Source organism: Sciurus carolinensis, chromosome 4 (assembly GCF_902686445.1).
Source record: "Sciurus carolinensis chromosome 4, mSciCar1.2, whole genome shotgun sequence".
NCBI lineage: Eukaryota > Metazoa > Chordata > Mammalia > Rodentia > Sciuridae > Sciurus > Sciurus carolinensis.
In genome coordinates this window covers 101,451,491-101,475,173 of record NC_062216.1, presented here as the reverse complement: position 1 = coordinate 101,475,173, position 23,683 = coordinate 101,451,491, and the positions used below count along the sequence as shown (strand labels likewise).

Below are 23,683 nucleotides of genomic sequence, written 5' to 3'. Positions count from 1 at the left end.
ACACAGGAAAATGGAATGCAAGGAGAAGACACTACAAGGTCTTTAAAATATGTAACTGACTGCATGCAGGACAGGAGTTAATTTAGCTCTAATTTAGATTCAATCTAATCATATATAAATTAATATTGTCAATAGTATTTTACTGTTGGACATAAACTGGCAACTGATACACAAGTTCAAGCATATTTTTTTAAATATTCTTTTAGATGTCGATGGACCTTTACTTTTATTTATTTATATGTGGTGCTGAGAATTGAACCCACTGCCTCACAATGCTAGCCGAGTGCTCTACCACTTAACCACAACCCCACCCCAAGCATAATCTTGATTTTTGTTGGATGTGAGCTTTTCCACACAAGTCAGACTACTGGGTAGTCAGGTAATGCCCTAGAGTTGGAGCAGTCTTTCTTGTAAACCAGACTTGCCAACATGGACATTTTAATTATTTTCTCATATTATGAGATGAATGATTCATAAACAAAAGGGTGTTAAGTTTGATACAATAAAAAGAAAAATGGGACTAAATCACACAATTTAATGTGTCTTACAAATATAAAATTAATGGGTTATAAAACTGCAAAGATTGTTGACTGTTTCCCAAACTCATGGTATCAAACTGTATAACTCTTCACCAGCCCCTTTGTATAACACTCTATCCAGAGTTGAGTTATTCCGCAGAGCACAGGACTGCCTGCATGAATATGCCTATATGGATATCCTATAGGATATGCCTTGTATCATTGTTTCCCTGCTTGGAAGCTCTGACTCTAACAATTCCATTCTTTCTCCCTGCTGTTTCGCCAGTCAACATTCTAGGAGTCCTGATGAAGTTCAAATCTGTTTTAAAACCATACTACACAACTGTATGGGGGCTGCCAAATTATTAGACAGTGGTAATAGGTAATTGTAACATACCTGAAGAAAGAAACTTGATAAAAATCTAAAGATACTAAATGTTAATTGCTTATGAAGAATTATCTCCTAAGGATTATGTTTGATTTGAAAAATACTATGTGAGTTGCATTGCTAAAAGGGTTGCTTGACTGCAGCCAGTGAACTTCACTCTGATCTGGGCTTACCTGATGTGTCCCCAGGACTGGTGAAGCTGGGGCTCAGTCCTGTTGTGGAGCCTGTAGTTCCAGCTGTGGAGGTGATGGGAACTGATCTTCCAGTAGAATCTGAGGAAAAATACCAAAGGAACTTCTCACCTAATGTCTACTTGACATTTGAAGGCAATGGATGCTCTAACCAACCTACCACATCTAATAATTAAATATTGAATAAATGAATTCAGTGACTTAGTGCCAAGAGTCGCTTATGGTATTTGTTCTAATGTTAATTATTTGAAAGTATTGGTTTAGGAAGTTATTTTTAACAAAGAAATATTTCTGCAGGTTGAATTGGGTCAACTGGGTCTTCATACTTTCACCACAACTACTTTGCTTTAAAATAAGCATGGTTCCCACAAAATGACTCTTCATTTTGACCAAAGTCAGGCTCCAAATTTCATCTTCTCCTCACCTGAGAATTCTTCAGGTGATGTCCCCACATTGCTTTGGGCACCGGTTGTTGTGCCAATTGATGATGGTCCTGCAGTGCCTTTCAATCAAACAACAGATGATACAGTCTTTAAGTATTCTACATCATGCTAATCTCTCCTTCCAAAATATTTCAATTTCTCATGCATACATTTGATTTCTATTTCACTCATTAGAAAAATTGCTCATCATTCTTGTATGACTTAGAATCTTTACTGGTTATTGCAAATAATGCTATTTAATATCTACTTCCTTAATGTTTGCAATGTGGAACCTTAGTACTTCTAAATGAGACTGCCAATTGGAGCCCACTGTGACTTTACAATATACATATGCATGGGTCTTTTTTTTTTTTTCATGGTTACACATTCAATGGGACTGAGAAAGAAAAATTACAAAAGCTTTCTATAGTTAATTCTAATTTATACATGGAATTGCAAACCATGGTCCCACTCCGGACTCACAGTCTTGGAAGCTCCAGAGCAGGGGTCCTGCAAATATTAAGGTCCATAAGTGCATGCAGGCATTCTCAAAGCACATATGATTATAGAAAGAGCATCAAATCCAGTGGACACCCCTACCTGATAAACTGTCAGTCAGGATAAACTGCCATAACTACCACAAGTGACTTACAAGATTTTTCTGTTCTTAACCACACTCCAGAGAATAGAATTTGGGACATGCTTACATTCTTCATTTACATTAAACTCATGAATTTCTCCTCATAATTACCAGATTTGCTGCCACCAGAAGTTGAGAAAGGTCTAGTTGAGTCTCTAGGACTGGCAGTGGTAGAGGCAGCTGCAGACACTCCACTGGTTCCTGGAATCAGAATCAGGGCATGGGCTATAAAAGATGAATATATTCCTGGCCTCTGTATGAGGATTTGGGTGTCTCCAGAATAAAGAAAATGAAGGATATGATCCTTTCATCTTTCTTTAGTCCAGCAATGTAATCCCAGTTAGTGCTTGACTTCACAGCCATGCATCTGCTGCAGGAGGGCTCAGATAGGGACTCCTGATGCATCATATTCAACCAGGAGCACCTCACCTGAACCTGTGACTCCAGTGCCCACTGTTCTAGGGGTGCTGCCACCTTGAGCTTCAGTGGTTGCTCCAGATGATACTTCCTGTGTGCCTATATTGATATGGAGAAAAGGCCAGCTCAAGAAACTCAAAATGAGTATAAACTCATATTCAGTTTGTGAATATAAACTGAAATATAATCACTTCAACTTTTAAAGGAAGAGATTTATTTACCCTGTAAATGTACTCATATCTTAGGATCTTGTTGAAGGTAAATTGACATAAAACAGGGAACTCTTACAATGTGCTCATTCCATAGAGATATTGAAATTCCCACATCAATGTCCTTGTGTCTGTTTACTAGAATGTCTTATAATACAAATTACGTTTCCCCTCTTAACTGTTGTCATGCTTATTCCTCACTTCTCCATGCACATAGTTGTTCATCTCACACTTTCTCGTTGACATTGGGTGATATCAATTGCATGCCCCATTCTTTTACCATAATTTATAATAGTGAAATGTATTTTACTATTTTTTATTCCAAAATATATTCGATACCTCACATATACTTGTTGGAATATTTCTGAACTACTGAAGATTTGAAAACACCTAGATCATAATGGTCAGATTTCTAGGAAACCCTGTCATGACTAGTTCTGAGTAATTAGCTCTCATTTCTACTGCCTGGATTTCATGCTGCTTGTGCTCCTCAGTACCTGTCCTTCCAGATGTGTTTTCACCAGCAGAGACAGTGGTTGCTGTGTCATCTCCTCCTCTCGAGGCTAATGGGAAGAAAAAATGGTGCTTAGTGTACAGAGCTAGGAAGAAAACTCTCTTCCCAGGACATTCCACTATATTATTCTTGTCATCGGTTCCTTCAATATTCTCCATTGGTTCCTTTCATTGCTATCATTCTGACACTCAGGGAACTTGACAAAACAGGGCTTAGACCCTCTCACAGTCATTAAGGACATTCTTTCTTACCTGCTTGGGTTCTAGAGCTGGTGGACTCAGAGCCTGAAGATCCAGATGTTCTGTCTCTGACTGCTCCTGAGGTCACTCCCAGGGATGCTACTGCTGTACCTGATAAAAACAGCAGTGCTTGCAACATATGCTAGCTCCTCTGAAGGAGGACATTGTGAGATTAAGACACAAATTCAATCTTCATGTACATTTTCTTGATTTACCAACAGCCTACATGCTTTCCAGTTTGTACCCACTTAATAAGCACTAAGTCCACCTGCTAATATACCTGAGATTCCTGTGCTTGTAGGTCCAGTGCTGGGTTTTCCAGGGGAGCTGCCCTCTTCCCCACTAGAGGTCTGTGTACTAGGGTTTCCTGTTCCTAATGATGAAAAAGTATCACTTAAAGTGCCCTTAAAAATAATGAAATCTTTTAACTCATAACCATTCTCTTTAGCAGGTAACTCTATTCTTCACATTTATCAAATGTGCTTAAGTGGTGTGCTCTGACTCACCCATGTGCACACAGAAAATGAAGGCACAATATTCCATCTGCTACCTCTTATTTTATACAGCAACCAGTGCTTCTAAAGTGACTTCTGGTAAAAGGATCAGTTTGTAATGTTTCCAATCTATGCTCAAGGCATCTTTTTAAAGATCCATAACATAAATACAGATTTGAAATTTAAATAAATTGATCACATAATATGCAAACCTTTATTTTGCAGTTTATGGATTTAATGTTACAATGCTACACTTAAAATGCTTGCTCTCTGTTTTACTTCTTATCACATCACCCCCATTCCCAGCAGTCTGGAGACTCACATTCCCATACCATGTTTTGAGTACTCTCCTCACAAATTATTGTCTCATAATAAGAAATTACTTGTTGAGATCTTATTATTACCCAAGTATTTATACCTCTGATTTTTGTGAAGATAAAATAACTAATCATTAATAAAGTTTCAATAAGTTATTGATCTACCTGGAATTTATATTGTTTATTTTTGAGCAAAATGTAAATTTTACCTCCTCATTCAGTAATATTAATATAAATAAAAGAATATATATGATATCATTTATAAGATGCATCATAACAACAGCTAAGCCAAAATAAGTGTAGGATAAAAAATAACAGGCCATGGATTCATTAATATATCCCTAAACACAAGTCCAGTGCATTCATGAGCAAAGTTCCTATTAATAAAATTTTAAAGTTCTGATGTATGTTCAAAACAATCCAAAGTGTTAAAGTAATTTAAGTAGGGCAGAGTCAGGATGATAGCTGAGCTTTGGGAATGTCTCAATGACATGGCATTGCCTCAAGTGTGAAAACGGAGGGAAGTTGGAAAAGACTGGGAATTGTCAAGAAGCTGTTCTCTAACTGAGCATCAATTCACTAACCCACTTGTTAACACAGTCTGCTGGGTTCCATTCCAACACCCTCTGATTCTAGACTACTGGACCCCCAAGTCACCAATTGTAACACGTTCCCACAGTTTTCCAATGCCTCTGACCCAGGAATCACACTCTGAGCACCACTGTGTGAAGGAAGGAGACAAGCTAGGCAGAGGGCTGCAGGGACTGGGGAAAAGGGTTTAATACCAGAATAAAACACAGGGAAGTGGAATGCAAGCAGAAGATGCTTCAGAGACCCTTATGATTTGTAACTGATGGCAAGGAGGGTGGTTATGAATTTCATCTTCCTCAATTTCAATCTCATTATCTCTGCTTAATTGTTGTCAATATTTTATTATTCCTGGATCTAACACTGATCTAATTGAGTAAATGATGAATAAGTTCAAGTATATTCTCCTTCCCTTTTGTTGGATGTGAGCTCTAGACACAGGTCACAAACCAAGGTTCACCTGCTATTGCCCACCAGGCTCACCACTCTGCTCTCTCCCTGCCTTGCTAGCTTGGAGACCTTCTTATCTCATGGGAGTAATGACACACAAACACAGTGGCGGTAAGAGTCAATGTCTTACAGTGAAAATATCTGTGAGCAAATCAGACATTTTAAATTGCCATAAAATACATCACTCAGGTTTTTGTAACCACAATATTGATTTTGGATTATTTCCACTTCATCCAACTAATCTGTATAATTCTTCAGTTGGTCTCATTATCTAAGACTCTACCTAGTAAGATTATTAGTGTGGGGAAATATAGAACTCATTACAGAAAATATTGGATATTCCTCATTACCTGGTTTCATCTGATTGGAAGATGTGTCATTTGTAATTCCCTTACTGGTTCCTGAATTTATTCCTGGTGACTATCTAATTATCTTGAATTAAGTTTAAAAATATAAAACCCTCCATAAAAAATTTTATGGGGACCTCCAAACTATCAGGTAGTGATAGCATAAACTTTATATGACACAATCTAAGAGGCAACATGCTGAAAAAGGTACAGATATTACATTTTAATTACATATATGTATAATCACTAAGCCTGATAATTGGTTTGAAAATAAATTGTTTAACTAGCATTATGTGAACCAGTTAGTTGGCTGCCACTTGTATAATTTGGAAAACTGGGATTACCTGATGTGTCTCCAGACCTGGTGGAGCTGGGGCTCAGTCCTGCTGTGGTGCCTGCACTTCCACCTATGGAGGTAATGGGAACTGAAGTTGCAGTAGAACCTGAGAAGAACATCAGAGGAACTCCTCACCTAAAGTCTACTTTGGGCATTACTGCCAACAGGTGATCTAACTGTCCAATCACTCCTATTATATGAAATTGAATAAATGAATCCAGTGTCTTATTACCACAAGTACCTATAATATTGGTTCTAATAATTATTTCTTAAAGATTCTGATTTACTTATTCCATTTTTCTATACCAAATCATCTTCCTTTTAATGGGATCAACTAGGCATTCATATATTTATTTCAACTACTTTGCTTTAAAGTTAGCAGGGTTCCCATGAATAACTCTTCATTTTGACCAAAGCCAGGACACTGAAGGTCATCCTCTACTCACCTGAGTTCCCTTCACTTGATGTCACTGCATTGCTTTGGGCTCTGGTTGTTGTGCCAACGGATGGTCCAATAGTGCCTTTCAAAACAAACATCAATAATATCATGAACCTTGAAGAAGTTGGGCAAATGATGCAGTGCCTCTCTATGCTTTCAATATATCTTTCATTTATTTTTTATACTTCTCTATTTCTTTAAATTATGCCAAAATCTTACACAAAATATTGTACAATTTAATATCCTTCAGTGAAGTTAATTAATTTTGCTTGCAAATAATATTCCTTCTCATCTACCTTGTTAGTGAACTCATATTTGAAATTGCTGGTTCTGACTTGGGCTACATATTGCAACCTACTGAGGATTTAAACTATGTACCACCATAGGACTCTTTCAAGGGTTATGAATTCAATGGATCTGTGAAAAAAAATTCCAAAATTTTCTTGGAGTTAATTGGGATTCAGAACCAGTAGAGCAAATCATGACCCTCTTCACATTCACAAGCTCAAAAGCCCCAGGACAGGGTGCCTAAAACTTGAAGGCACATAGGTACATTCATGGACTCTCACAATTGCATAACATTAGAGAAAGATCATGAAATTCATTCTAGTCACGCCACTGGAACCTGCTGAAATGTTCGTCAAGAATTGAGCTCATTATCTCAAGTTTCTCAATAGTTCTTTCTACTCTTCACTACACTCCAGAAAACAGAAATCGGGACATGCTCACACTCTCCATTATATACTTGCAAACTTAGGGACTTGTCCCTCTAATTTACCTGATTTGCTGCTAGCAGAGGTGGAGGCAGGGTTAACTGATTCTCCAGGGCTGGCAGTGGTGGAGCCTGCAGACACCCCTGTGGTCTCTAGAAATAAGAAAGAAGTATTTGAAGGGTGCATGTTATTACTGTCACCTCTATGAGTATTTAAGTGTCTCCAGAATGAGAGAAAATGGAGGATATGATCTCTTCAATTTTTATAGAATAGTAATCTAATCCTAGTTAGGGCCTGATTTAATGGACCTGCATCTGCTTCAGAAGGTAATGAATGGGAGCTTCTCGTGAATAATATCCAACCTCTTGGACCTCACCTGATCCTGGGGATCCAGTGCCTGCTTCTCTAGTGGTACTGCCACCTCGAGCTTCAGGGGTTGCTCCAGATGATGCTCCAGGTGTGCCTATTATTTATTGGGGAAAAAAATCACCTTAGAAACCTAAAGAAAATCTTCTTATGAATATGTCATGAAATATTTTGTCTTTTTCCTAGAATGAAGGAATGTGTCTATGCTGGAAACTTTGATGATATCTTAAATTCTTTCTGAAGAATTTAATTTAATTTAATTTAATTAAAGAATTTAATTTAATTCTTTCTGAAGAATCTGAGGTAAATCAGATAACTGGTAATGCACTGATTCATTAAGAGAATTGCCTTTACTAAAATAAAAAAAATCACACAGAAAATTTTTGGTTATCATCAATTTCATTGTCTGTTTCCTAGATCAGTCTTATATTCCCATTTTCAAGTTTTCTCTTCCTGATCACTCTCTTATTCTTTACCTATCTATGAATTTGTTAATTTTATCCTTTTCCAAATGTCATTGGGTGAGATCACTCATATGCTCCCATTTTATCACTCTATTACGTACTCACTCCAAAACAAGAAGTACCACATACATTTTTGCTGATATACTTCTCATCTTCTGGAAAGTTGGCATCGCCTAAATGATAACCTTCACATTCCCCAGGAAATCCTGCCTCTAACTAGGTTTTGGTCATACACCTCTCATGTCTACTGCCTTGATTTCATGCTGCTTAAACTCCTTCAGTACCTGTCCTTCCAGAAGTGTTTTCACCAGCAGAGACAGTGGTGGCTGTGTCAGATCTTCCACTTGTTCCTAATTAGAGGAAAAACAGTATTTAAAGTACAGAGAGCTCTGAAATAAAGATGATTTCAGGGACAGTTTTTTTGTTTTATTCTAGTCATTAGTTCTTCGATGTTCTCCATGGTGACCTGTCCTCCTCCTCATTCTCACACTCGTGGATCTTGACAAAACCATCACTGTGCCCTACCACCACCCCGTAAAGATGTTGTGCCCTACCTGCTGGGCTTCCTGCACTGGTGGCCCCAGTGCCTGATGGTTCAGGTGTGCTGCCCCTGCCTGCTCCTGAGGTCACTCCCAGGGATGTTCCTGCTGTACCTGATAAACACAGTAGCAGTGCTTAGAACATATGCTAGTTCCTCTGAAGGAGGAGATTGAGAGATTAAAGTCAAAATTTCAATCTTCTTGTATCGTTCCATCATTTATCCAACAGCCTAGATGCTTTCATATTTGGACCAATAATAATCACATCCCAAGTGCACATCCTAACTTACCTGAGCTTCCTGGGCTTGTAGCTCCAGTGTTTGGTTCCCTGGGTGTTCTGCCCTCCTCACCACTAACCGTTGTTGCACCTGGGCCTCCAGTTCCTAACGAAGAAAAGCAGCATTTCAAATTGCCTGATGAATAAAGATTTTTTCCTCATAAACTTCCTAATACTCTAACTGATGCTTTGCAACTGAAAATAAAGCTAAAAATCAATTTCAACTCTTTTCCACCTCTGCAGAGGCTTAATTTTAAAATCATCGAATATTCAGTATACATAGAAAAATATTTTAAAAATTAAATAAATTCACATCTTCTTAAATAAAGAAGATCACATATTATATGTCTTTATTTAGAAGTTAAAAATTATAGTGTTAAAACACTACATGTAAAAAGTTTATACTGTTTCACTCAGTCTGGGAACACACATTTGGGTACCAACCTTTCAGTAATCTATTTCAGATCATGGGACTTACTGTGTGATGACACAAAAGAGATCACCTATTGAGATGTCATTGATATTATACAATTATATTTCAGATTTTTTGAATATACTAATTGGTCATCACTCTAATATTAGAATAAATTTACTACTACAATGGTAATTACCCAGTTTATTTTCCTGCTACCTGTAAATTACATCATTTAATCCAGTATTTTAAAAATCTTAAAAAGTTTACTTTATTCAAAATACAATTTGTCATAAATTTTAAATCAAATCATCAACTAAACAAAAAGTGTAGGCAAAATTAAAATAGATGCATGGATTTGATAATAAAATCATGGAGAGACATCCTATGCATACATGAGAAAAATGACTCTTAATGGTATATAACATTTTGATGTATCTTAAAAACAATCAGAAAAACTTAAGTATTTTCAATACTTCAGAGACTGGTTGAAATTTAGCTACTGGAAGGTCATTATAACATGACATTGATGCAGTGTAAACTAGGAAGAAAGCTGGAGAATATTGGGAATTGTGGAGAGGTAATTTTCCACGTGGACATCAATTTCCTAAAAAAACTTGTTAAGACCATCTGATAGGCTCCACCCTCACACATTCTGATGCTAGGCTGGTGTACCCAGAAATATACTATTCTAACAAGATCCCACACAATTCCAATGCTTCTGGTCCAGAAAACACAGTGTGAGCACCCTGGTATTAGAGGAAGTAGGTAAGCTAGGCAGAGGAGTACAGAGACTAGGGAAAGGATTTTAAACTGAATAAAACACAGGAAAATGGAATGGAAAGAGCAGATACTTCAAGGTCTTTAAAATGTGTAACTAACTGAGAGCAAGAGGGACAGTAGTTAATTTAGTTGTGTTTGTATTCAATCTAATCATGTATGCTTCAATATTGCCAATAATATCTTACTGCTGGATATAATTTAGCAACTAATGCATAAGTACAAGCATATTCTTCTTTTTGAAAATATTCTCTTTGTTTTCAATGGAACTTTACTTTTTTTATTTATATTTGGTGCTGAGATCAAACCCACTGCCTCACAATGCTCGGCAAGTGCTCAACCACTAGGCCACAACTGCAACCCAAGCATATGCTTTTTGATTTTTGTTGAATGTGAGCTCTTGCACGCAGGTTGGACTGCTGGATTGCCAGGTAATACCCTAGAGGTGGAGTAGTCTTTCTTGTAAACCAGACTTGCCAACATGGGCATTTTAATTATTTTCTCATATTATGAGATGAATGACTCATAAACAAAAGGGTGTTAAGTCTGATACAATACAAAGAAAAATGGGACAAAATCACACAATTTAATGTGTCTTACAAATATAATATTAATGGGTTATAAAACTGCAAATATTAATTGTTGACTGTTTCCCAAACTCATGGTATCAAAATATATAACTCTTTTTTTTTTATTGTAAACAAATGGGATACATGTTGTTTCTCTGTTTGTACATGGAGTAAAGGCCTACCATTTGTTTAATCATAAATTTATATAGGGTAATGTTGTTTGATTCATTCTGTTATTTTTTCCCTTCCCCTCCCACCAGCCCCTTTGTATAACGCTCTATCCAGAGTGGAGTTATTCCTGACAGCACAGGACTGCCTGCATGAATATGCCTATATGGATGCCCTATAGGACATGCCTTGTATCATTGTTTCCCTGCTTGGAAGCCATGACTCTAACAATTCCATTCTTTCTCCCTTGTATTTCACCAGGCAACATTCTAGGAGTCCTGATGAAGTTCAAACCTATTTTTAAACTATACTACACAACTGGATGGGGGCTGCCAAATTATTAGACAGTGGAAATGGGTAATTATAACATACCTGAAGAAAGAAACTTGATAAAAGTCTAAAGATACTAAATGTTATTGCATATGAAGAGCTATCTCCTAAGGATTATGTTTGATTTGGAAAAATATTGTGTGAGTTGCATTGCTAAAAAGGTTGCTTGACTGCAGCCAGTGAACTTCACTCTGATCTGGGCTTACCTGATGTGTACCCAAGACTGGTGAAGCTGGGGCTCGGGCCTGCTGTGCTGCCTGCAGTTCCAGCTGTGGAGGTGATGGGAACTGATCTTCCAGTAGCATCTGAGAAAAATACCAAAGGAACTTCTCACCTAATGTCTACCTGACAGTTGAAGGCAATGGGTGCTCTAACCAACCTACCACATCTAATAATTAAATATGGAATAAATGAATCAGTGAGTGCCAGGAGTGCCAAGATTGGCTTATGATATTTGTTCTAATGTTAATAATTTAAGATATAGATGAGATGTACTTTTTAATGTTTTTAATTATTATTTTTTTAATTTTTAGCCTGCATTTTGATTCATTGTACACAACTGGGTACATCTTTTCTTTTCTATGGTTGTGCATGATGCAGATTCATATCACTCACGTAATCATACATGTACATAGGGTAATGATGTCTGTCTCATTCCACCATGTTTCATACCCCTGCCCACATATACCACTCCTCCATTTATATACAAAAGACTTAAAATAAGCATACTCCAGTAAAGCAGCCACATCAATGTTTATAGCAACTCAATTCACAATAGCTAGATGTGGAACCAACCTAGATGCCATTCAACAGATGAATGGATAAAGAAACTGTGGTATATACACAGAATGGAATATTATTCAACCATAAAGAATAATAATATTATGGCATTTTCAGATAAAATGGATGTTATTGGAGAATATCATGCTATGTGAAATAAGTCAATCCCAGAAAAACCAAAGGTGAATGTTTTCCCTGAAAGTGGATGATCATATATAATGGGGGTGAGGGTTTGGGAGGAGAGAGAAGAATGTATTTTTTTAATAAGGACATCTTTCTGCAGGTTGAATTGTGTCAACTGGGTCTTTATACTTTCACCACAACTACTTCACTTTAAATTAAGCAGGATTCCCACAAAATGACTCTAAATTCCATCTTCCACTCACCTGAGATCTCTTCAGGTGATGTCCCCACATTGCTTTGGGCACTGGTTGTTGTGCCAACTGATGATGGTCCTGCAGTGCCTTTCAAACAAACAACAGATGATACAGTCTTTAAGTACTCCACATCATGCTAATCGCTCCTTTCAAATATTTCAATTTCTCATGCATGCATTTGATTTCTATTTCACTCATTAGAAAAATTGCTCATCAGCCTTGTATGACTTAGAATCTTTACTGATTCTTCCAAATAATGCTATTTAATATCTACTTCCTTAATGTTTGCAATGTGGAGCCTTAGTGGTTCTAAACAAGGCTACCAATTGGAACCCACTGTGACTTTACATATACACATGCATGGTATTTTCTCATGGTTACACATTCAATGAGACTGGAAAGGAAAAATTACAAAAGCTTTCTGTAGTTAATCCTAATTTTTAGTCAGAATACAAAATCATGGTCCCACTCCAGACTCACAGTCTCAGAAACTCCAGAGCAAGGGTACTGCAAATACTGAGGTATAGAGCACATGCAGGCATCCTCAAAATTGCATAAGATTAGAGAGAATATATAATCCAGTGGGCACACTACTATGTGATAAAATGTCAGTCAGAATAAAATGTCATTACTACCACAAGTGACTACGAGATTTATCTGTTCTTCACCACACTCCAGAGAATAGAACTTGGGACATGCTTACACCATTCATTTATATTTGACTCATGGACTTCTCCCTCTTACTTACCTGATTTGCTGCCACCAGAAGTTGAGGAAGTTCTAGCTGAGTCTCCAGGACTGGCAGTGGTAGAGGCAGCTGCAGACACTCCACTGGTTCCTGGAAACACAATCAGGGCATGGGCTATAAAAGATGAATATATTCCTGGCCTCTGTACGAGGATTTGGGTGTCTCCAGATTAAAGAAAATGAAGGATATGATCCTTTCATCTTTCTTTAGTCCAGCAATGTAATCCCAGTTAGTGCTTGACTTCACAGCCATGCATCTGCTGCAGGAGGTCTCAGATAGGGCTCCAGATGCATCACATTCAACCAGGAGCACCTCACCTGAACCCGTGGCTCCAGTGCCCACTGCTCCAGGGGTGCTGCCACCTTGAGCTTCAGTGGTTGCTCCAGATGATACTTCCTGTGTGCCTATATTGATAGGGAGAAAAGGCCAGCTCAAGAAACTCCAAATGAGTAGCTTTGTGAATATAAACTGAAATATACTCTCTTCAACCTTTAAAGAAAAGTATTTATTTACCCTGTAAATGTACTCATATCTTAGGATCTTGCTGAAGGTAAATTGACATAAAACAGGGAACTCTTACAATGTGCTCATTCCATTGAGATATTGAAATTCCCACATCAATGTCCTTGTGTCTGTTTACTAGAATGTCTTATAATACAAATTACGTTTCCCCTCTTAACTGTTGTCATGCTTATTCCTCACTTCTCCATGCACATGGTTGTTCATCTCACACTTTCTCATTGACATTGGGTGATATCAATTGCATGCCCCATTCTTTTACCATAATTCATAATAGTGAATTGTATTTTACTATTTTTTATTCCAAAATATATTCAATACCTCACATATACTTGTTGGAATATTTCTGAACTTCTGAAGATTTGAAAACACCTGGATCATAATGGTCAGATTTCTCAGGAAAACCTGTCAAGACTAGTTCTGAGTAATTAGCTCTCATCTCTACTGCCTGGATTTCATGCTGCTTGTGCTCCTCAGTACCTGTTCTTCCAGATGTGTTTTCACCAGCAGAAACAGTGGTGGCCTTGTCATCTCCTCCTCTCGAGGCTAATGGGAAGAAAAAATGGTGCTTAGTGTACAGAGCTAGGAAGAAAACTCTCTTCCCAGGACATTCCACTATATTATTCTTGTCATCGGTTCCTTCAATATTCTCCATTGGTTCCTTTCATTGCTATCATTCCAACACTCAGGGAACTTGACAAAACAGGGCTTAGACCCTCTCACAGTCATTAATGACATTCTTTCTTACCTGCTGGGGTTCTAGTGCTGGTGGACTCAGTGCCTGAAGATCCAGATGTTCTGTCTCTGACTGCTCCTGAGGTCACTCCCAGGGATGCTACTGCTGTACCTGATAAAAACAGCAGTGCTTGCAACATATGCTAGCTCCTCTGAAGGAGGACATTGTGAGATTAAGACACAAATTCAATCTTCATGTACATTTTCTTGATTTACCAACAGCCTACATGCTTTCCAGTTTGTACCCACTTAATAAGCACTAAGTCCACCTGCTAATATACCTGAGATTCCTGTGCTTGTAGGTCCAGTGCTGGGTTTTCCAGGGGAGCTGCCCTCTTCCCCACTAGAGGTCTGTGTACTAGGGTTTCCTGTTCCTAATGATGAAAAAGTATCACTTAAAGTGCCCTTAAAAATAATGAAATCTTTTAACTCATAACCATTCTCTTTAGCAGGTAACTCTATTCTTCACATTTATCAAATGTGCTTAAGTGGTGTGCTCTGACTCACCCATGTGCACACAGAAAATGAAGGCACAATATTCCATCTGCTACCTCTTATTTTATACAGCAACCAGTGCTTCTAAAGTGACTTCTGGTAAAAGGATCAGTTTGTAATGTTTCCAATCTATGCTCAAGGCATCTTTTTAAAGATCCATAACATAAATACAGATTTGAAATTTAAATAAATTGATCACATAATATGCAAACCTTTATTTTGCAGTTTATGGATTTAATGTTACAATGCTACACTTAAAATGCTTGCTCTCTGTTTTACTTCTTATCATATCACCCCCATTCCCAGCAGTCTGGAGACTCACATTCCCATACCATGTTTTGAGTACTCTCCTCACAAATTATTGTCTCATAATAAGAAATTACTTGTTGAGATCTTATTATTACCCAAGTATTTATACCTCTGATTTTTGTGAAGATAAAATAACTAATCATTAATAAAGTTTCAATAAGTTATTGATCTACCTGGAATTTATATTGTTTATTTTTGAGCAAAATGTAAATTTTACCTCCTCATTCAGTAATATTAATATAAATAAAAGAATATATATGATATCATTTATAAGATGCATCATAACAACAGCTAAGCCAAAATAAGTGTAGGATAAAAAATAACAGGCCATGGATTCATTAATATATCCCTAAACACAAGTCCAGTGCATTCATGAGCAAAGTTCCTATTAATAAAATTTTAAAGTTCTGATGTATGTTCAAAACAATCCAAAGTGTTAAAGTAATTTAAGTAGGGCAGAGTCAGGATGATAGCTGAGCTTTGGGAATGTCTCAATGACATGGCATTGCCTCAAGTGTGAAAACGGAGGGAAGTTGGAAAAGACTGGGAATTGTCAAGAAGCTGTTCTCTAACTGAGCATCAATTCACTAACCCACTTGTTAACACAGTCTGCTGGGTTCCATTCCAACACCCTCTGATTCTAGACTACTGGACCCCCAAGTCACCAATTGTAACACGTTCCCACAGTTTTCCAATGCCTCTGACCCAGGAATCACACTCTGAGCACCACTGTGTGAAGGAAGGAGACAAGCTAGGCAGAGGGCTGCAGGGACTGGGGAAAAGGGTTTAATACCAGAATAAAACACAGGGAAGTGGAATGCAAGCAGAAGATGCTTCAGAGACCCTTATGATTTGTAACTGATGGCAAGGAGGGTGGTTATGAATTTCATCTTCCTCAATTTCAATCTCATTATCTCTGCTTAATTGTTGTCAATATTTTATTATTCCTGGATCTAACACTGATCTAATTGAGTAAATGATGAATAAGTTCAAGTATATTCTCCTTCCCTTTTGTTGGATGTGAGCTCTAGACACAGGTCACAAACCAAGGTTCACCTGCTATTGCCCACCAGGCTCACCACTCTGCTCTCTCCCTGCCTTGCTAGCTTGGAGACCTTCTTATCTCATGGGAGTAATGACACACAAACACAGTGGCGGTAAGAGTCAATGTCTTACAGTGAAAATATCTGTGAGCAAATCAGACATTTTAAATTGCCATAAAATACATCACTCAGGTTTTTGTAACCACAATATTGATTTTGGATTATTTCCACTTCATCCAACTAATCTGTATAATTCTTCAGTTGGTCTCATTATCTAAGACTCTACCTAGTAAGATTATTAGTGTGGGGAAATATAGAACTCATTACAGAAAATATTGGATATTCCTCATTACCTGGTTTCATCTGATTGGAAGATGTGTCATTTGTAATTCCCTTACTGGTTCCTGAATTTATTCCTGGTGACTATCTAATTATCTTGAATTAAGTTTAAAAAATATAAAACCCTCCATAAAAAATTTTATGGGGACCTCCAAACTATCAGGTAGTGATAGCATAAACTTTATATGACACAATCTAAGAGGCAACATGCTGAAAAAGGTACAGATATTACATTTTAATTACATATATGTATAATCACTAAGCCTGATAATTGGTTTGAAAATAAATTGTTTAACTAGCATTATGTGAACCAGTTAGTTGGCTGCCACTTGTATAATTTGGAAAACTGGGATTACCTGATGTGTCTCCAGACCTGGTGGAGCTGGGGCTCAGTCCTGCTGTGGTGCCTGCACTTCCACCTATGGAGGTAATGGGAACTGAAGTTGCAGTAGAACCTGAGAAGAACATCAGAGGAACTCCTCACCTAAAGTCTACTTTGGGCATTACTGCCAACAGGTGATCTAACTGTCCAATCACTCCTATTATATGAAATTGAATAAATGAATCCAGTGTCTTATTACCACAAGTACCTATAATATTGGTTCTAATAATTATTTCTTAAAGATTCTGATTTACTTATTCCATTTTTCTATACCAAATCATCTTCCTTTTAATGGGATCAACTAGGCATTCATATATTTATTTCAACTACTTTGCTTTAAAGTTAGCAGGGTTCCCATGAATAACTCTTCATTTTGACCAAAGCCAGGACACTGAAGGTCATCCTCTACTCACCTGAGTTCCCTTCACTTGATGTCACTGCATTGCTTTGGGCTCTGGTTGTTGTGCCAACGGATGGTCCAATAGTGCCTTTCAAAACAAACATCAATAATATCATGAACCTTGAAGAAGTTGGGCAAATGATGCAGTGCCTCTCTATGCTTTCAATATATCTTTCATTTATTTTTTATACTTCTCTATTTCTTTAAATTATGCCAAAATCTTACACAAAATATTGTACAATTTAATATCCTTCAGTGAAGTTAATTAATTTTGCTTGCAAATAATATTCCTTCTCATCTACCTTGTTAGTGAACTCATATTTGAAATTGCTGGTTCTGACTTGGGCTACATATTGCAACCTACTGAGGATTTAAACTATGTACCACCATAGGACTCTTTCAAGGGTTATGAATTCAATGGATCTGTGAAAAAAAATTCCAAAATTTTCTTGGAGTTAATTGGGATTCAGAACCAGTAGAGCAAATCATGACCCTCTTCACATTCACAAGCTCAAAAGCCCCAGGACAGGGTGCCTAAAACTTGAAGGCACATAGGTACATTCATGGACTCTCACAATTGCATAACATTAGAGAAAGATCATGAAATTCATTCTAGTCACGCCACTGGAACCTGCTGAAATGTTCGTCAAGAATTGAGCTCATTATCTCAAGTTTCTCAATAGTTCTTTCTACTCTTCACTACACTCCAGAAAACAGAAATCGGGACATGCTCACACTCTCCATTATATACTTGCAAACTTAGGGACTTGTCCCTCTAATTTACCTGATTTGCTGCTAGCAGAGGTGGAGGCAGGGTTAACTGATTCTCCAGGGCTGGCAGTGGTGGAGCCTGCAGACACCCCTGTGGTCTCTAGAAATAAGAAAGAAGTATTTGAAGGGTGCATGTTATTACTGTCACCTCTATGAGTATTTAAGTGTCTCCAGAATGAGAGAAAATGGAGGATATGATCTCTTCAATTTTTATAGAATAGTAATCTAATCCTAGTTAGGGCCTGATTTAATGGACCTGCATCTGCTTCAGAAGGTAATGAATGGGAGCTTCTCGTGAATAATATCCAACCTCTTGGACCTCACCTGATCCTGGGGATCCAGTGCCTGCTTCTCTAGTGGTACTGCCACCTCGAGCTTCAGGGGTTGCTCCAGATGATGCTCCAGGTGTGCCTATTATTTATTGGGGAAAAAAATCACCTTAGAAAACCTAAAGAAAATCTTCTTATGAATATGTCATGAAATATTTTGTCTTTTTCCTAGAATGAAGGAATGTGTCTATGCTGGAAACTTTGATGATATCTTAAATTCTTTCTGAAGAATTTAATTTAATTTAATTTAATTAAAGAATTTAATTTAATTCTTTCTGAAGAATCTGAGGTAAATCAGATAACTGGTAATGCACTGATTCATTAAGAGAATTGCCTTTACTAAAATAAAAAAAATCACACAGAAAATTTTTGGTTATCATCAATTTCATTGTCTGTTTCCTAGATCAGTCTTATATTCCCATTTTCAAGTTTTCTCTTCCTGATCACTCTCTTATTCTTTACCTATCTATGAATTTGTTAATTTTATCCTTTTCCAAATGTCATTGGGTGAGATCACTCATATGCTCCCATTTTATCACTCTATTACGTACTCACTCCAAAACAAGAAGTACCACATACATTTTTGCTGATATACTTCTCATCTTCTGGAAAGTTGGCATCGCCTAAATGATAACCTTCACATTCCCCAGGAAATCCTGCCTCTAACTAGGTTTTGGTCATACACCTCTCATGTCTACTGCCTTGATTTCATGCTGCTTAAACTCCTTCAGTACCTGTCCTTCCAGAAGTGTTTTCACCAGCAGAGACAGTGGTGGCTGTGTCAGATCTTCCACTTGTTCCTAATTAGAGGAAAAACAGTATTTAAAGTACAGAGAGCTCTGAAATAAAGATGATTTCAGGGACAGTTTTTTTGTTTTATTCTAGTCATTAGTTCTTCGATGTTCTCCATGGTGACCTGTCCTCCTCCTCATTCTCACACTCGTGGATCTTGACAAAACCATCACTGTGCCCTACCACCACCCCGTAAAGATGTTGTGCCCTACCTGCTGGGCTTCCTGCACTGGTGGCCCCAGTGCCTGATGGTTCAGGTGTGCTGCCCCTGCCTGCTCCTGAGGTCACTCCCAGGGATGTTCCTGCTGTACCTGATAAACACAGTAGCAGTGCTTAGAACATATGCTAGTTCCTCTGAAGGAGGAGATTGAGAGATTAAAGTCAAAATTTCAATCTTCTTGTATCGTTCCATCATTTATCCAACAGCCTAGATGCTTTCATATTTGGACCAATAATAATCACATCCCAAGTGCACATCCTAACTTACCTGAGCTTCCTGGGCTTGTAGCTCCAGTGTTTGGTTCCCTGGGTGTTCTGCCCTCCTCACCACTAACCGTTGTTGCACCTGGGCCTCCAGTTCCTAACGAAGAAAAGCAGCATTTCAAATTGCCTGATGAATAAAGATTTTTTCCTCATAAACTTCCTAATACTCTAACTGATGCTTTGCAACTGAAAATAAAGCTAAAAATCAATTTCAACTCTTTTCCACCTCTGCAGAGGCTTAATTTTAAAATCATCGAATATTCAGTATACATAGAAAAATATTTTAAAAATTAAATAAATTCACATCTTCTTAAATAAAGAAGATCACATATTATATGTCTTTATTTAGAAGTTAAAAATTATAGTGTTAAAACACTACATGTAAAAAGTTTATACTGTTTCACTCAGTCTGGGAACACACATTTGGGTACCAACCTTTCAGTAATCTATTTCAGATCATGGGACTTACTGTGTGATGACACAAAAGAGATCACCTATTGAGATGTCATTGATATTATACAATTATATTTCAGATTTTTTGAATATACTAATTGGTCATCACTCTAATATTAGAATAAATTTACTACTACAATGGTAATTACCCAGTTTATTTTCCTGCTACCTGTAAATTACATCATTTAATCCAGTATTTTAAAAATCTTAAAAAGTTTACTTTATTCAAAATACAATTTGTCATAAATTTTAAATCAAATCATCAACTAAACAAAAAGTGTAGGCAAAATTAAAATAGATGCATGGATTTGATAATAAAATCATGGAGAGACATCCTATGCATACATGAGAAAAATGACTCTTAATGGTATATAACATTTTGATGTATCTTAAAAACAATCAGAAAAACTTAAGTATTTTCAATACTTCAGAGACTGGTTGAAATTTAGCTACTGGAAGGTCATTATAACATGACATTGATGCAGTGTAAACTAGGAAGAAAGCTGGAGAATATTGGGAATTGTGGAGAGGTAATTTTCCACGTGGACATCAATTTCCTAAAAAAACTTGTTAAGACCATCTGATAGGCTCCACCCTCACACATTCTGATGCTAGGCTGGTGTACCCAGAAATATACTATTCTAACAAGATCCCACACAATTCCAATGCTTCTGGTCCAGAAAACACAGTGTGAGCACCCTGGTATTAGAGGAAGTAGGTAAGCTAGGCAGAGGAGTACAGAGACTAGGGAAAGGATTTTAAACTGAATAAAACACAGGAAAATGGAATGGAAAGAGCAGATACTTCAAGGTCTTTAAAATGTGTAACTAACTGAGAGCAAGAGGGACAGTAGTTAATTTAGTTGTGTTTGTATTCAATCTAATCATGTATGCTTCAATATTGCCAATAATATCTTACTGCTGGATATAATTTAGCAACTAATGCATAAGTACAAGCATATTCTTCTTTTTGAAAATATTCTCTTTGTTTTCAATGGAACTTTACTTTTTTTATTTATATTTGGTGCTGAGATCAAACCCACTGCCTCACAATGCTCGGCAAGTGCTCAACCACTAGGCCACAACTGCAACCCAAGCATATGCTTTTTGATTTTTGTTGAATGTGAGCTCTTGCACGCAGGTTGGACTGCTGGATTGCCAGGTAATACCCTAGAGGTGGAGTAGTCTTTCTTGTAAACCAGACTTGCCAACATGGGCATTTTAATTATTTTCTCATATTATGAGATGAATGACTCATAAACAAAAGGGTGTTAAGTCTGATACAATACAAAGAAAAATGGGACAAAATCACACAATTTAATGTGTCTTACAAATATAATATTAATGGGTTATAAAACTGCAAATATTAATTGTTGACTGTTTCCCAAACTCATGGTATCAAAATATATAACTCTTTTTTTTTTATTGTAAACAAATGGGATACATGTTGTTTCTCTGTTTGTACATGGAGTAAAGGCCTACCATTTGTTTAATCATAAATTTATATAGGGTAATGTTGTTTGATTCATTCTGTTATTTTTTCCCTTCCCCTCCCACCAGCCCCTTTGTATAACGCTCTATCCAGAGTGGAGTTATTCCTGACAGCACAGGACTGCCTGCATGAATATGCCTATATGGATGCCCTATAGGACATGCCTTGTATCATTGTTTCCCTGCTTGGAAGCCATGACTCTAACAATTCCATTCTTTCTCCCTTGTATTTCACCAGGCAACATTCTAGGAGTCCTGATGAAGTTCAAACCTATTTTTAAACTATACTACACAACTGGATGGGGGCTGCCAAATTATTAGACAGTGGAAATGGGTAATTATAACATACCTGAAGAAAGAAACTTGATAAAAGTCTAAAGATACTAAATGTTATTGCATATGAAGAGCTATCTCCTAAGGATTATGTTTGATTTGGAAAAATATTGTGTGAGTTGCATTGCTAAAAAGGTTGCTTGACTGCAGCCAGTGAACTTCACTCTGATCTGGGCTTACCTGATGTGTACCCAAGACTGGTGAAGCTGGGGCTCGGGCCTGCTGTGCTGCCTGCAGTTCCAGCTGTGGAGGTGATGGGAACTGATCTTCCAGTAGCATCTGAGAAAAATACCAAAGGAACTTCTCACCTAATGTCTACCTGACAGTTGAAGGCAATGGGTGCTCTAACCAACCTACCACATCTAATAATTAAATATGGAATAAATGAATTCAGTGAGTGCCAGGAGTGCCAAGATTGGCTTATGATATTTGTTCTAATGTTAATAATTTAAGATATAGATGAGATGTACTTTTTAATGTTTTTAATTATTATTTTTTTAATTTTTAGCCTGCATTTTGATTCATTGTACACAACTGGGTACATCTTTTCTTTTCTATGGTTGTGCATGATGCAGATTCATATCACTCACGTAATCATACATGTACATAGGGTAATGATGTCTGTCTCATTCCACCATGTTTCATACCCCTGCCCACATATACCACTCCTCCATTTATATACAAAAGACTTAAAATAAGCATACTCCAGTAAAGCAGCCACATCAATGTTTATAGCAACTCAATTCACAATAGCTAGATGTGGAACCAACCTAGATGCCATTCAACAGATGAATGGATAAAGAAACTGTGGTATATACACAGAATGGAATATTATTCAACCATAAAGAATAATAATATTATGGCATTTTCAGATAAAATGGATGTTATTGGAGAATATCATGCTATGTGAAATAAGTCAATCCCAGAAAAACCAAAGGTGAATGTTTTCCCTGAAAGTGGATGATCATATATAATGGGGGTGAGGGTTTGGGAGGAGAGAGAAGAATGTATTTTTTTAATAAGGACATCTTTCTGCAGGTTGAATTGTGTCAACTGGGTCTTTATACTTTCACCACAACTACTTCACTTTAAATTAAGCAGGATTCCCACAAAATGACTCTAAATTCCATCTTCCACTCACCTGAGATCTCTTCAGGTGATGTCCCCACATTGCTTTGGGCACTGGTTGTTGTGCCAACTGATGATGGTCCTGCAGTGCCTTTCAAACAAACAACAGATGATACAGTCTTTAAGTACTCCACATCATGCTAATCGCTCCTTTCAAATATTTCAATTTCTCATGCATGCATTTGATTTCTATTTCACTCATTAGAAAAATTGCTCATCAGCCTTGTATGACTTAGAATCTTTACTGATTCTTCCAAATAATGCTATTTAATATCTACTTCCTTAATGTTTGCAATGTGGAGCCTTAGTGGTTCTAAACAAGGCTACCAATTGGAACCCACTGTGACTTTACATATACACATGCATGGTATTTTCTCATGGTTACACATTCAATGAGACTGGAAAGGAAAAATTACAAAAGCTTTCTGTAGTTAATCCTAATTTTTAGTCAGAATACAAAATCATGGTCCCACTCCAGACTCACAGTCTCAGAAACTCCAGAGCAAGGGTACTGCAAATACTGAGGTATAGAGCACATGCAGGCATCCTCAAAATTGCATAAGATTAGAGAGAATATATAATCCAGTGGGCACACTACTATGTGATAAAATGTCAGTCAGAATAAAATGTCATTACTACCACAAGTGAC

General features: G+C 37.2%; 1 protein-coding gene across 1 annotated transcript in view; it reads right to left on the bottom strand.

The window, feature by feature from the left end:
- Positions 1-23,683, bottom strand: part of Muc19 (mucin 19, oligomeric) — a 149,048-nt gene that overhangs the window by 45,052 nt on the left and 80,313 nt on the right. Inside the window, exons 83-112 of the mRNA XM_047549752.1 lie at positions 23,048-23,125; positions 22,087-22,185; positions 19,635-19,727; positions 19,360-19,458; positions 19,090-19,155; positions 18,351-18,437; positions 18,040-18,126; positions 17,269-17,343; positions 16,830-16,928; positions 14,569-14,661; positions 14,301-14,399; positions 13,925-14,098; positions 13,351-13,437; positions 13,034-13,123; positions 12,295-12,372; positions 11,335-11,433; positions 8,883-8,975; positions 8,608-8,706; positions 8,338-8,403; positions 7,600-7,686; positions 7,289-7,375; positions 6,518-6,592; positions 6,079-6,177; positions 3,819-3,911; positions 3,551-3,649; positions 3,283-3,348; positions 2,589-2,675; positions 2,271-2,360; positions 1,522-1,599; positions 1,080-1,178 (exon numbers count right to left, since the gene is read on the bottom strand). Coding sequence (XP_047405708.1) covers positions 1,080-1,178; positions 1,522-1,599; positions 2,271-2,360; positions 2,589-2,675; positions 3,283-3,348; positions 3,551-3,649; positions 3,819-3,911; positions 6,079-6,177; positions 6,518-6,592; positions 7,289-7,375; positions 7,600-7,686; positions 8,338-8,403; positions 8,608-8,706; positions 8,883-8,975; positions 11,335-11,433; positions 12,295-12,372; positions 13,034-13,123; positions 13,351-13,437; positions 13,925-14,098; positions 14,301-14,399; positions 14,569-14,661; positions 16,830-16,928; positions 17,269-17,343; positions 18,040-18,126; positions 18,351-18,437; positions 19,090-19,155; positions 19,360-19,458; positions 19,635-19,727; positions 22,087-22,185; positions 23,048-23,125 — 2,721 coding nt within the window. The remainder of the gene's footprint in view (positions 1-1,079; positions 1,179-1,521; positions 1,600-2,270; positions 2,361-2,588; positions 2,676-3,282; positions 3,349-3,550; positions 3,650-3,818; positions 3,912-6,078; positions 6,178-6,517; positions 6,593-7,288; positions 7,376-7,599; positions 7,687-8,337; positions 8,404-8,607; positions 8,707-8,882; positions 8,976-11,334; positions 11,434-12,294; positions 12,373-13,033; positions 13,124-13,350; positions 13,438-13,924; positions 14,099-14,300; positions 14,400-14,568; positions 14,662-16,829; positions 16,929-17,268; positions 17,344-18,039; positions 18,127-18,350; positions 18,438-19,089; positions 19,156-19,359; positions 19,459-19,634; positions 19,728-22,086; positions 22,186-23,047; positions 23,126-23,683) is intronic.